Source organism: Nicotiana attenuata, unplaced genomic scaffold (genome assembly GCF_001879085.1).
Source record: "Nicotiana attenuata strain UT unplaced genomic scaffold, NIATTr2, whole genome shotgun sequence".
NCBI classification, from domain to species: domain Eukaryota; kingdom Viridiplantae; phylum Streptophyta; class Magnoliopsida; order Solanales; family Solanaceae; genus Nicotiana; species Nicotiana attenuata.
In genome coordinates this window covers 279,563-293,815 of record NW_017671281.1, presented here as the reverse complement: position 1 = coordinate 293,815, position 14,253 = coordinate 279,563, and the positions used below count along the sequence as shown (strand labels likewise).

Genomic DNA, 14,253 nt, shown 5'->3' with positions numbered 1-14,253 from the left:
CCGAACCGACTAGCCCGACAAGTGACATAACAACTGTAAAGCTTTAAATGAGCAGTAAATAGGGGAACAGGGCTACTACTCCTAAAACGACCGTCCAGATCGTTACATTCAGCAAGAAAAATAACATCCTTTAATCACAACTTCAGGTAAATAAATTTATGCTTCTTAATAACTTAATTCCCATTTAATTAATTGCAGATAAAAATCAACAGTGAAATTAATTCCACGAACACGGCAGTTTAACAATAAAAGTGCTTATGAATGGACAATATAGTAAAAATTCCAAATAAGCATATAGGAGCAACTCGACGAGTAAGGAATGCTACATGGCAAATAAAGGATTTAGCAAGTGCCAACAATTTTTAATTTAATACATAAGGGTGTCTAAGGATTTAACTTATATAATTTTCATATATAAGCCAAGTACGTACTCGCCACCTTGCGTACACGGCTTTCAATCACATACTTTTCCACATAAGACTCACTGCCTAAGGGGTAATTCCCCCATACAAGGTTAGGCAAGATACTTACCTTTACGAAGTTAGGACGTAATTCGAAAATAGCCTCTCGGGTGAAATAACCTCCGGACGGATCAAATCTAGAAAAATTAATTACATAAAATCATTAAAATTTATCAGAAACAATTCCGGATAATAAAACGTTAACTTTAATTTCACATTAAAAAGTCAAATCGAAAGTCAACCCGGGTCCCGTATCTCGGAACCCGACGAAAATCCACGAAATTCGAACACCCATTCCGATACGAGTTCAACCGTACCAATTTATCAAATTCCGATAATGAATCGATCTGCAAATCTTCATTTTTCGTTTTTTGGAAGATTTTGCAAAAAACCCATTTTCTTCCATTTGATTCACTAATAATTGATGAAAATATCCATATAATCATGAAATATAATCACTCTCGAACATAGAACACTTACCCAGGTCCAACTCGTGAAAAGCTCCTCCAAAATTACCCAAAACCGAGACTTCAAACCCCAAACGAAATGAGGAAAATGACCAATTTTCGATCCTTAAGTCTTCTGCCCAGGTTCGCATTTGCGGATAAATACTTCGCATTTGCGAATGAACAGTAAACCCAAAAATAATTATTTGCAATTGCGAATGAACAGTGTTCGCAATTGCGAATGAACAGTGCCACACCAGAAACCACCAAACCCAAACTTGTTCGAAATGATCCGAAACTCATCCGGAACCTACCGGACACAAACCATATATGAATTTCAATCATAAAACACGCTACGGACTTGCTCGCGCACTCAAAATAGTGAAAAGAGGTCGTCTTTACCCGATATTGACCATGGTCAAACTCAAATTTCTTAACTTTAATTTACTAGTCTCTCAACCAATGATCCAAAAATACACCCAAGCCCCCCGGGACCCCGTCAAATTATACCAACAAATCCCAAAACATGATATGAACTTAGTCGAGGCCTCAAATTACATCAAACAACGCCGAAACTACGAATCGCTCCTCGAATCGAAGTATGAGTTATGATTTCCAAATTTCATAATTTGCGCTGAAGCGTATCAAATCAATCCGGAATGACTTCTAATTTTGTACACAATGCATAAATGACATAACGATGCTATTCTAGTTTCCGGAATTGAAATCCGAGCTCGATATCAATAAAGTCAATTCCTGGTCAAACTTCCCATTCTATTTTCCAACTTTTGCCAAAAAGCTTCGATTTATTCTATGAACCTCCAAATCCAAATTCGGACGCCCGCCTAAGTTCAAAATCACCATACGAAGCTATTGGAATCATCAAAATACAATTCCGGAGTAATCTACACCAAAGCCAAATCTCTGGTCAACTCTTTTCACTTAAGATTCAAAACAAGAATTGTTTCTTCCAAATTGATCCAGGATCATCCGAAAACCAAACTCGACCACACACACACAGGTTATAATACACATTATAAGCTGCTCGGGGCCTTAAGCCGATGAACGGGATGCTAATTCCCAAAACGACCGGTCGGGTCGTTACATTGATTCACACAAATGGGTATTACGACGACATATGCGATTTCTAAAAATCAATTTCTACTTTTTCTTTTGGTAGAGTAGCCCAATAGACACTCTACTTGTACCATTTTGACATCATAGCCCTCATATATACTTTATGAGTTATTATCCCGATACCTCAACTTAATTAAAATAATTTTTTTAAACACCTCTAACTATTGATCGAGCTTATGTGCTTATTAATTTGATTGAATTGGACACCCACCATTCTTTTTGGAAGAATAAAAAAATTCACTCATTTTTTTACCATTCTCTGCCGATGAACTCTCCTTAACACATTCATGAAACACCTGTAGTGCACTAATGGCATCTCTATGGGTCTTGTACCCTAGTACATGCCTCCTTTATTATTATTAATATAAGTATCTTTTTCCTTAAAAAAAAAGAAAAAAACACCTGTAGTGCGTGCAGTACTATTTGAAAGATGTAACTTCATCTGCCTCAACATAAAACTGCACAACTGCCTCATATCAAAACCTCTATATTCACCATTATTATTGCCATCGGTCCTAAAAATAATCGTTCCTTTTTCACCATAATAGTGACCTAATAAAAAATCCAACTCCAAAGCCATGCTCCACCACGGCACCACCATCACATCTCTCAAACTACCGTACCTTCACGCTATCCCCATAAGTAAAAGACCCAACTCCAAACACCACCTAATTTTTTTTTTTTTTAACCGAAAATCAGCACAACGCAACATGGCCAGTAAACATAAAAGTGGGAAAATGTAATTATAGGCGGTCATCCAAAAATGGATTTTTTTCAAATAAAAAATTGGAAGAAAAACTCACGTGGAATATTTTTTAGTTGGCGTGGATAATAAATTAATGCGATTGAGGGACACTATTAGAGGTGTTTAAAAAACTTGTTTTAATTAAGTTGAGATACCTGAATGGAAAATCGTGCAATAGAAGGGGTCGGAATATCAAAACGGTGCAAGTACGAGTATCTATTAGATTATTATGCCTTATTTCTTCTTCGCTCTTAATTATCATTTTTTTTTCTTCTTCTTAAATGAGTTTCAAACTTAACTTAACCAACAAAAGTTAAAAATGTAATTAAGTTTTACTTCTTAATAAAAAAACAATTAATCTATATCCATGTTCAAGATATTTTTGGACTTTTTGTGTATAGTAACCTTTTCATTTAATACAATACATGTTAGGCTCGGTAATTTATCAAAAAAATTCTCAGGCTTTAATATAATGATGACCTAAACTGTTCAATGGCCACATTGAACCAAGGGGTGTCAGCGACACCCCTTCACCGGAAAATTACACTATATTGCTAGAATTTTTTTTTATTTTATATATATTTACAATACGTTGACTCCCCTTGACTTTTCGATATATCTAATTATTTTTATTTTGACACCCCTTGACAAAAATTCTGGCACTGCTGTAGGTTTTTCAGAAGAAGAGCAAACAGAGCGTTAGACGATCCATGAGGAACGTGCGAAGAAATCTGTCTGAAGGTTTTGAAGGAATAAAGAAGGAAACAGATCAAGAGACCAATGAAGTTCGAGAGGCTACAGTAAGTTGTGTAAATATTAAAATTCTTATCTCGCATGTGTTTGGTATGACAGAAGTAATTTCTATGGAATATTACCTATGCATAATACTTTTCTGTGTTTGATTGATGAATTCAATATATATTTTTTGAACAAGAATACATTAAATATCAGTAATAAGTCGGGAAGTGTTTAGATGCAAAGGTTCAGTTAAAGAGGAGTAATAATATTTAAGTGATAGTTGGAGCAAAGAGTATGAAATTAAAGGTTAAGATAGTTGTAGGAAAATGATTTCCACCCTTATACGTGAGAAGATAGTTCCAAGAAAAATATTTCAATGTGTACTCCAACCCCGTAAATTGATTTTTTTCATGAAAAATATTTTCATGACAAATGAGTTTCGTTACGCGAAACAAACATAAATAAATCATATGGATATCTTTACATAAATAGCCAGCATATTTTATTGTTTATTTTACAAGGCAATGCACATATGTGTTTGTATTGCATGCAAACGGATTACATGATCATTAGTTTGATTCTTATTAGGTCTTTCTTAACATAATTTTTATTAATTGAAACTTAAAGGTTGACACGTCAAAGAAGAGAAAAAGTGAGGAGCTGGCAACTGGATACACAGGAACGCTGGAGGAAAAATTAAAGGTTAAAAAGTTTTTGGTTGATTCTCGGAATAATTTCATGAACTCTGGTAAGAATGGAAAAACAAGTGAACATACCAATGATACTCGAGAAGTTACGGTAAGTTCGTTGCTTGTAAATTATTAAATAATTTTATGTTATATGTGATATAAGCGCATTCAAGATTTTAGATTTTGAGTTCATATAATGATCTCAAGTTAGCATACAATAATAACCGGACAAATAGATTAGATTCTGAGCTAAATATTTTATATATCTCATAATCTTGATATTAATGAATCATCACAATATATCTCATAATTATTTCATTTTATCACATTATTGTTTCATCTCTACGTCACTCTTTACATATATATATATATATATAATATATATATATATATTATATATATAATATATATATATATATATATATATATAATATATATATATAATATATGTATGTTTTTTTTTTGTTTGTTGAATTAAAAGGTTGAAGCATCAAAAAAGGAGGAAGAACTCGAGTATAAAAGGTTTTTGGTTATGGCTTACAATAACTTGAATAGAAGAAACAATCAAGTGACAACTGATGCTCGAGAAGTTACGGTACGTTAGTTGCTTGTAGGTTATTGCAAAAGTTTATGTAACATGTGATAGAAGCGCATTCAAGATTTTAAGTTTTTGAGTTGCTACAATAATTTCAAGTTAATATATAATAATGACCGGAAAAATGGACAAGGTTCCGAGCAAAAGTTACTGAGTTCATATGAGCCTGTAACCATGCACTAGATCCACTCCACTCGAAATTAAAGGATTATTACATTTTATCTCATAATTTTTTTTATTCTCATAATTGTGTCATTTTTACGTGGCTCTTAACATAGTTTTTTTTATTTAATCAAAGAAAAAGGAAGATCTTAAAAAGTTCTATGCTACTGCTTGGAATAACCTCATGAACTCAGGCAAGAATGGGGAAGCAGATCAAGTGACTACTGATGAGAATGGTAAAACTGAAGAGTAATCACACACTGAGTCCTAGTTTTAAGCTTATTGCAACCGTATGTTTTGAAGATCTTTTACCATCAAGACCATATTCTAAATGTTGGTTTACTATTTAAGTATTAAGAACTTATGTTTTTGTTTTTCTCTTTTCCTTTTATTAAGATTCTGATCAATAATCAAGGTCATGTTTACCTTGTATACATTGGTGTGAAAACTTTCTTCTGTGACTTTATAAAAGTCAATTTTAATTAAATAAAGCATCAAATATGCAGCAGCAGATAGCCATATCTGGTCTCAAGGTTTTCTTTTTTATAACTCTCTTTGATTTTGTGATTCACTTAGTTTTGATGGACATGGATTTAGAATAAGTATCAACTTTGTGAGAATGACAATTGAAAGAAAAATTGGCACGACCCAAAATCCACTACAGGTCGTGATGGCGCCCGATGTGTTAGGCAAAACAACGATAAACCATCTAAATAATTATTCATTTTATTACTTCTAAACTTTTATTAAATGAAGAATTTGTTGCTTTTAAAATCATGGATACATACAATATTAGATATAAAATAAAAAGGTGACAATATTAATGCAAAACCTTAATTAACATCTCAAAACCCGGTGTCACAAGTGCATTAGCATCTACTAAGAAGTACAATAATAATACAACGTCTGTCTGGAATATAAAAAAAAACAGGATAACATAAATGAACATGATGAAGACTCTATGTGATACGGATCGTATCATGGGATGCAACTCACTTATAAGTCCCCTCAATAGTTGCACCATTGCACCCAAATGACCATCAGAGATATACTTGCACAATAAGTGCAGAAGTGGAGCATGAGTACAATAATCAACGCGTACCTAGTAAGTATCTAGCCTAAAACCGGAGAAGTAGTGACGATGAGTCGACATCGACACTTACTAGTGGTCCAATAAATCATATAATAAATGATAAACAGATATGAAACACAACAATAATAATGAGGTAAGAACTTTAACTAACGCAATCCACCAACCTGATGACAACATAAATTTCTCAAATCTCATGTACTATCTCAACAAATAGAAGAATCAAAGGTTACCTCAAACGGGTAAGGGATATCAAGCGCTATCTCAACAAAGAAGGCATCTCATGTAACTGTCAGATCAAAATCAAAATAGGAATCTCATAAATATTCGAACTCCTAGCAGTATTACGCACGAGTTATGCTGAGGTTGTACGGCCCGATCCAGAATAGCGTGTACACTGCCGAGGGTCGACCAGCGAAAACCATAGATGCATCTCAATAAACTGTCGATGTATTCGGCCCGATCCATAGGAAAGGAAGAAACTTATCAAATTACGGGTCACGTGTTTGCAACACAAGAATAGGAACATAAAATAAGCATAATTGTTACACAACAGTCAGATATCCTGCCAAACAACTCAAAGTTTCAAAACTTGATATAGCATGATCTCTAATCAAGTTACATTTACAGGTTTGGGTAATTAAACTAACAAGTTGAGTTCAGACAATACAAATATCGCATAATATAGTCCTAAGTCTACCCAGATATAAGCATGATTTTAGCTACTTACGGGCTCTCGTCACCTCGTGCGTACATAGCCCCACAACAAATAGTACATATCAAAGACATCACCTATGGGGTAATTTCCCCCTCACAAGGTTAACATGAGAATTACCTCGCTTCAAAGTTCTATAACCGGCTCCGACGCCTCCCTAAGACGTCAAAAGGATGCCCATCGATCCAAAACTAGACAAACAACATGCAAACCAATAAAAATATTTTCCAAATACTCATAATTTAATAATATATAACAATTCCCAATTACGCTCGAAAAGTCAACAAAGTCGACCCCAGGCCCACGTGCCCGGATTTCGAAAATTATCGAAACTATATATTAACAATAACTTATGTAGTCTATATACAGAGAATTATCCAATTTCGTCCATGAATTGACCCTCAAACCAAGGATTTATCATTTCCCAACATTGGGGCTCAAAAGGCCATTTTCTACCATCCAAATATGGATAAAAATAATAACCAACGGAAATAATCATGAGAAAATATCAAACTAAAGGTTAGATATTTACCCCCTTATTGAGAAGAGAACGCCATAAAAATCACCTCAAATGGTACTCTAGAACTCAAGTATGCTCAAAACACTAAAATGCTCGGTCTCCCAACTTAAAACACTGCCTAGGTAATTTTTGTTCTTCGCCTTCGCGGAACACCTTTGCGTTCACGAAGAGAAATTTTTTGCATCTACTGGTCAACCCAGAATTCCTTCTTCGCATTCGCGACGAACAAAAGTTTGTACCAGAAACGACAATATTATCCGATACCGAAATGGGCATAACTCTCTCATACGACCTCAGAATTTGGCGATCTTGTTGTTATGGTTCTGTAATTACGAAATGGATCTAATGGTTCAATCTAATCACAAATTAAAGGCATTTTGCTCAATATAATACCCTTTATGCCCAAAGAAATGAGGTCGAAATATCAAATAAGAGCGCGGCACAATCCAAAACTATCTGAAACACACCCGAGGCCCTATCTGATCCTGCTCAATCACACCAACAATTCCCAATACGTTATCCAAACTTATTTAAAGGTTCTAAATTCTACGAATAACATCAAAGACATGAATCGACGATCAAAATCCTTCTTTCAAATATAAAACATTCAAACTTCATCGAACGCGTCCAAATCACACTTAAACATTCCGGAATGACGCCAAATTTTACGCACAGGTCACAAATCACAATACGAATCTCTTCCAAGACTCGAAATCCCAAGCAGACATCAATAATACCAAAGTTCTCTTGATAACAAAATTAAAAAATTCTAAAACCTTTAAATGCCAAGTTTCCACAATAAGCGCGAAAATGCTCCCAAATCATCTGATACTCAACCCGAACATACGCCCAAGTCCAAAATCATCATACAAACATATTGGAACCTTAAAATCCCAATTTATAAGGCCGTTTACTCAATATTCAAACCTTGGTTAACTCTTCCAACTTAAAACTTCCTAATTGAGAATTATTCTTCCAAATCAACTTCGAACTCCTCGTAAATCGAAATCAGCCATGCGTGCAAGTCATACTATATAAAGTGAAGTTACTCAAGGCCTTAAACAGTCGAACGAAGTGCTAGAAATCAAAACAACCGGTTACATTCTCCCCTGCTTAAGCATATGTTCGTCCTTGGTGTGCTAAGAACCATTCCAGAGTTGCCCAAAGTCACTATTTAACACTTCATGCACCTGCCTGTTCTATTACAACCCGTGTGATCACATTAGCTCAAGTCAGGCTGAAGGTCCTTCCTGTTACCTTAGACCATAAGCCGTAGAACAAAATTCTAATATCCGAAATTCGCTACAAGTTCTGAAATCTAATATACGTGCACCGTGTCAATCTCAACATGCTGAACCAAAACGTGATCATGCACTCATGTCGCCATCACACAATGCACGCATAATTTGTATGCCCGTAATAACATTCTCCAACCACAATAGCTGCAAATTCACGATCTTGATGCCCGTAATATACCTCATAACACGTATAAACCCCGTTCCGACCCTCTCAATACTACAACGATGAAATATGTGTGTAAAAACTCATGACCACCTGCCAAATCAATAACTCACGGAGTCTTTTCTCTTAACAAGAACCATTGCCTCATTCTGAACTGATTAGTGACATTTTCCTTCAAAGATACATTATTTAAATTCGATTGCACTGATTTAAGGTCAACCGGCATCTTCTCACCTAGTACAAGCTGCTCGAGCATTAAGACACCTCAAACACCATCTAAAATCTCATACAACTCTATCAATGTGCTAACAACCTATAACTCGAATATGACAAATAAGGAAAGAAGAACTCTGGTAAAGAACTACCCAGCTCGCATAACATTCGAATAAACCTGACAGACTGTAACGACTCGGCCGGTTGTTTTGAGTATTTTTGCCTCGATCCCCTAATTTATGCTCCCTCTAAGTTATATTGTGGATACGTGACTTGTCGGGGTGCTTGGTGTCGGGTTCGGGAGAGTTTCTAAGTGAACCTAAGTTGGAAGTTTAAGTCGTAGGAATTCATTGTTGTTTGACTTTTGCAAAGATGACTCAAAAAATGGAGTATTGATGGTTCCAATAGCTCAGTATAGTGATTTTGGTCTTAGGAGCGTGTTCGGATGTTGATTTGGAGGTCCGTAGGTCGTTTCGGCATGATTCGGTGGAAGATAAAAATGGAAGATTTTTGGGAAGTTTGACCGGGAGTTGACTTTATTGATATCGGGGTTCGATCCCGATTCCAGAAGTTGGAATAGGTCCATAATGTTATTTATGACTTGTGTGCAAAATTTGGTATCAACCGGAGTTGTTTGGTATGAATCGACATTGGTTTTGGAATTTGGAAGTTCACAGTTAATAGGCTTGAATTTGGGCTGCGATTCATATTTCTAATATTGTTTGATGTGATTTGAGGACTCCACTAAGTTGGTATCATGTTTTAGGACATATTGGTATGTTGGGATTGGGTCCCGTGGACCTCGGGGTGTGTTTCGGGTGAGTTTTAAACAAGTTTGGGCATTTCACCACTTTGATGATTGTTTTGGAGCAGTTGAAGTGCGGAGGGAAAATTTTGGAGTGCTGAGGCAAAACCTCATGTACGACCGCAAATTCCTTGAGTGTGGGGGCAATGAAAAATGTGTGGAGCACAGGGGAAATATCCGCAGGTATGAAGCCTGATGTGCCATAGAATTTCGGCACTTTTGATACCAATTACATAGACTTTAGTTCGTCTCTCAATGCATTTGTAGTTAAATTTGATAAAGTTTTGGTATTTTGTAGAGCATAAGACTTGAAGACCCAAAGACATGGAAAAGAATTCAAAAAGCCACAAAAGAGTAGGAATGCTGAAAGTATGCGACCGCAGAAGTACTATGTGGACGCATAACCACCGCAAACTGAAGCAGTTGTTTTGCTAAATGGAGAAAAGATTGTGCGATCGCATAACACTTCTGCGAGCCGCATAATGACCACATAACTGAAATTGAAGAACCTGCGTAGCACTTCTGTGATGGAAAATGCGGTTGCATAATTGATATGGGACCGCATAATGGAAATGCGGTGGAATCTGGGCTTGAGGACCTGAAGTTCTGTGATGCAATTGTCAACTATGCGGACCGCATACATGGTCTTCGATCATTATGCGGTCACATAAGAGCTCTGCGTGGGCATTTTTGTCCAATCTTGACCCCAACTTTGAGTCCACTATAAATAGATTTACTAGGTTTGTGGGGCATTAAGTCTGAAAAGGGACTACATTGAAGGCATTGAATACACCATTAATTTGGAAGCTTATGAAGAAAGTATCTTGCACTTTTGTAAGCTTTATGACTCTATTTATTGCTTTGCTTTTGTTAATGGGTGTTTAACATTGAATATATATAATGGTTGGTTGATCTTTATTGATTTCTTGTGCTTTATTTATTGTTGGTGGTTGCAAACATTAACTTATTCCATTTTACTCTTTCTTTACTTGGAAAAGTGGGTTAGGGTTTGGTAGAAGTGAATATCAAGAACTCAAGATCTTAAACCTTGTTTAATAGAATCGCTCAGGAATAAGTGGGTTCTAGTTGACAAAAATTTGTTGTTCTTAATTGCAACTCTTTTAAATTTGGGAAAATCGTAAACCATTGGAAAATATTGGGTAGTCATTTAGAAACCATTTGCATATCAATGGACCTTCCACTAAAAATATATCATATTAACATCGATAAAATTACATTTCATTGATGGGAACACAAACTTGGTTTCCCTAATCAAATTAATCACATTCTCATAACAAAATAGTTATCTCGTTAAATCACAATTATATCATTCTCTTGTTAAGCTAATGGAATAAAATTACGACTTAAGTCTAGTTTCACACTACTCAAGTAACCTTTTCACACCTATTCCCTGTGGGATTCGACCCCAACCTTGTTGGGTAATTATATTTGACACCGACTGCCTCACACTATTTATTTAATGTGTAATTTGAGCGTATCAAATTTTGACGCCGTTGCCGGGGAATACGGTTTTGAAATTACTAATTAGTGTGTGCTTTATTTTACATCTTCTTCTATCCCATCACACTTTGCTTGGTGTTGATAAGAAAACATGGCCAAGTATGACGAAGAAGGGAATCCTTTTGCGGACATAGATGAGTACATTGAGGATACAAATTCTATTGTACCTCCAAGAGTTGATGCTGCCACTTTCAAGGTGGAACACGGTTTAATCCTAATGCTCAAAGCAGAGGGGTTTTTCAGAAATTCCACAGATGATGATCCAACACAACATCTCAGAAACTTCTTGGGTGTGTGTGCATTGCACAAGCAGAACAACATCCTAAGATTGAGGGTGTTCAAGTACTCACAGGCTGGAGAGGCAAGGAAATGGATCCAAAATCTACCACCAAATTCCATTCATTCTTGGGGTGAACTCGTCCGAGCTTTCCTAGCTAAATGGTTCCCGCGAAGCAAGAAATCTAAGCTCCGAGATAAAATTTTCTTTTTTAAGCAATTATCGGGAGAACACCTACATGAGGCGTGGGATCAATTCAAGCTTTATTTAGTGAGGTCGCCGAATCATGGTTTTCTGGATTCTATTCTTGTTGGAGAAATTCTACATAGGCTTGGATGGTATGAATCAATCTATAGCCAAAAATGCTGCTGATGGATCATTTATGGATAAAACATTTGCGAGGATTACACAAGTCCTTGACAAAATGGCAAAACATAACCAAGCTTGGCACTCAGAGGACACCACGGGTGGAATTGCATATGGTACTCCTTCCTTGACCAACATGATTAAGGAGAACCAACAAAGAGATCAGGTAATTGTCGGGCTTGCCACCAACATCAATGTATTGACAAAGATGTACACTGAAAGCCAAACAAAAAAGGTGAATGTGGTGGAAGATGTTCAACCCACATCAAATGAGGATTACGAGGAAGCAAATTATGTCAACAATTCTCAAGGAGGTAATCAAAGGCAACCATACCAAGGTTCAGGACAACAAAACCAATGGAGGTCTAACCCGCAAGGGCAAAGCAACCAACAGTGGCGAAATGACCAAGGTAGTTAAATCAAGGGAATTGGAGTAACAACAACAACAATAATTTTTAAAATCGGAGTTCAAACCCCTATGTTTTACCAAGGGCAATATTCCAAATCTCCACATTGGAAGGAAGGTTCTTCTAGTGATTCCAAGTTGGAAAACACGCTTGAACGAGTATTGCAAAATCAAGACAGATCCGATATTTCAATGAGGAATATGAACGAGCTTGTCGGCTCTCATACCGCATCTATTCAAAAGTTGGAGATGCAAATGAGAGATCCCTCAAGAGAGCAAATCCGAAGCAAAAGGGCACACTCCCAAGTGACACAATTCCAAACCCAAAAGGTAGTGGGAGCAGTCCAACTTCTCATTGTATGGAAATCACAACTCGGAGTGGGAAAATACTTCAAGGAGAGAATGAACAAGTGGTCGAAGTGGAAGATTCCGAACAAGAAGTTGAGGCACATGTAGAGGTGCCAGATGTTGTTGAAGCTGAAAAGTCCCAGAAGAGGTAAAAATTCAAGAAGTGAATCGGGAAGAGGTTAAGGAAAAAGTGAAAGAGACACCAAAAACTCTAGCCCCAGTTCCTAGACCTCCTCCTCCTTTTCCCCAAATACTTGCTAGGAAGGTTGATGATAGCAAACTCGAGAAGTTCTATGACATTCTCAAGCAATTACCGGTGAATTTTCCATTTGTGGATGCACTTCAAGAGATGCTGGGTTTTGCTAAGTATTTGAAACACTTGATCACCAAGAAGAAAAGCACCAAGAATGAAGTGGTGAATGTGACTCACCGGTTTATTTCCATCATTGCAACAACCACCATTCAAAAGAAAGAAGACCCGGGGGCTTTTACCATTTCATACACTATTGGGGTACGAGATTTTGCAAGAGCTCTTTGTGATAATGGGGCTAGCATCAATTTAATGCCTCTTTCTATTTACAAGCAAGCAGGGTTAAGTATGCCGAGGTCTACTAGTATGAGGTTGCAAATGGTCGATCGTTCAATAAAGAGACCGGTGGGGATTGTTGATGATGTTCTTGTGAAAGTGGGAATGTTCCTCCTCCCCGCCAGCTTTGTGATCCTTGATTGTGCTGTTGACAAAGAAATCCCTATCATCTTGGGGAGACCATTTCTTGCTATCGGAAAGCACTAATAAATTCGGAATGAAATGAGATCAAGTTCCGAGTTAATGACGAAGAGGTTACCTTTCAAGCGAGTAAGGGTATGAAGTTGCCACATGCATATAAAAGCATCTCAGTCATTGATGTTGTTGATGAGGTAGAAGACGCAATCGAGATGAAGATAGAAGAACAATGCCTTGGTGAGGAGTCAGCGGCTATTCTGGTAAATTTTGATGGTGAAGACATGGAGGGGTACATGGAATCAGTGAAGGTATTAGAAGGACTAGGGTCCTACACTTATGCACCAAAGAAACATTCTCTTGACTTAGAGAATAGAGTTACTCCTCCCGCCAAGCCTTCAATTATTGAGCCGCCACAATATGAGCTCAAGCCACTTCCACTGCACTTGGGGTATACATTTCTTAGCTCTAATGACACTCTACCGATAATTGTTTCCTCTTTGTTGAATGATGTGCAGGTAGAACAACTGTTGAATTGTCTTGAGGGAGCACAGGCAAGCAAATGGGTGGACAGTAGCGGACATCCAAGGGATTCCCACTGGAATTTGTGAGCACAAGATGCAATTGGAGCAAGAGAGCAAACCAAGAGTGGAGCATCAAATAAGGTTAAACCCTTCCATGCAAGAGGTGGTAAAGAAAGAATAATCAAATGGTTAGATGCCGGGGTGGTCTACCCCATTGCCGATAGTTCTTGGGTGAGTCCAGTGCAATGTGTGCCAAAGAAAGGAGGCATGACCGTGATTCAAAATGATAATAATGAGCTCATGCCAACGAGAA

At 36.9% G+C, this 14,253-nt stretch overlaps 1 protein-coding gene across 1 annotated transcript; it reads left to right on the top strand.

Moving 5' to 3' along the window:
* The first annotated feature begins 11,389 nt into the window (after positions 1 to 11,389).
* Positions 11,390 to 13,488, top strand: LOC109207268. The gene is made up of 4 exons (XM_019370160.1): positions 11,390 to 11,708; positions 11,905 to 12,351; positions 12,591 to 12,843; positions 12,957 to 13,488. Exons 1-4 carry the CDS (start codon positions 11,390 to 11,392, stop codon positions 13,486 to 13,488), a joined length of 1,551 nt encoding a protein of 516 aa, XP_019225705.1.
* Positions 13,489 to 14,253: the final 765 nt, after the last annotated feature.

What these genes read in the sequence shown, in the direction of transcription:
- LOC109207268 (XM_019370160.1), top strand. Translation starts at nt 11,390, where the DNA reads ATGGCCAAGTATGACGAAGAAGGGAATCCTTTTGCGGACATAGATGAG. An exon ending in AAATTCCATTCATTCTTGGG is followed by an intron (nt 11,709 to 11,904) that starts GTGAACTCGTCC and finishes AATTCTACATAG; the next exon opens with GCTTGGATGGTATGAATCAA. An exon ending in GCTGAAAAGTCCCAGAAGAG is followed by an intron (nt 12,844 to 12,956) that starts GTAAAAATTCAA and finishes AATACTTGCTAG; the next exon opens with GAAGGTTGATGATAGCAAAC.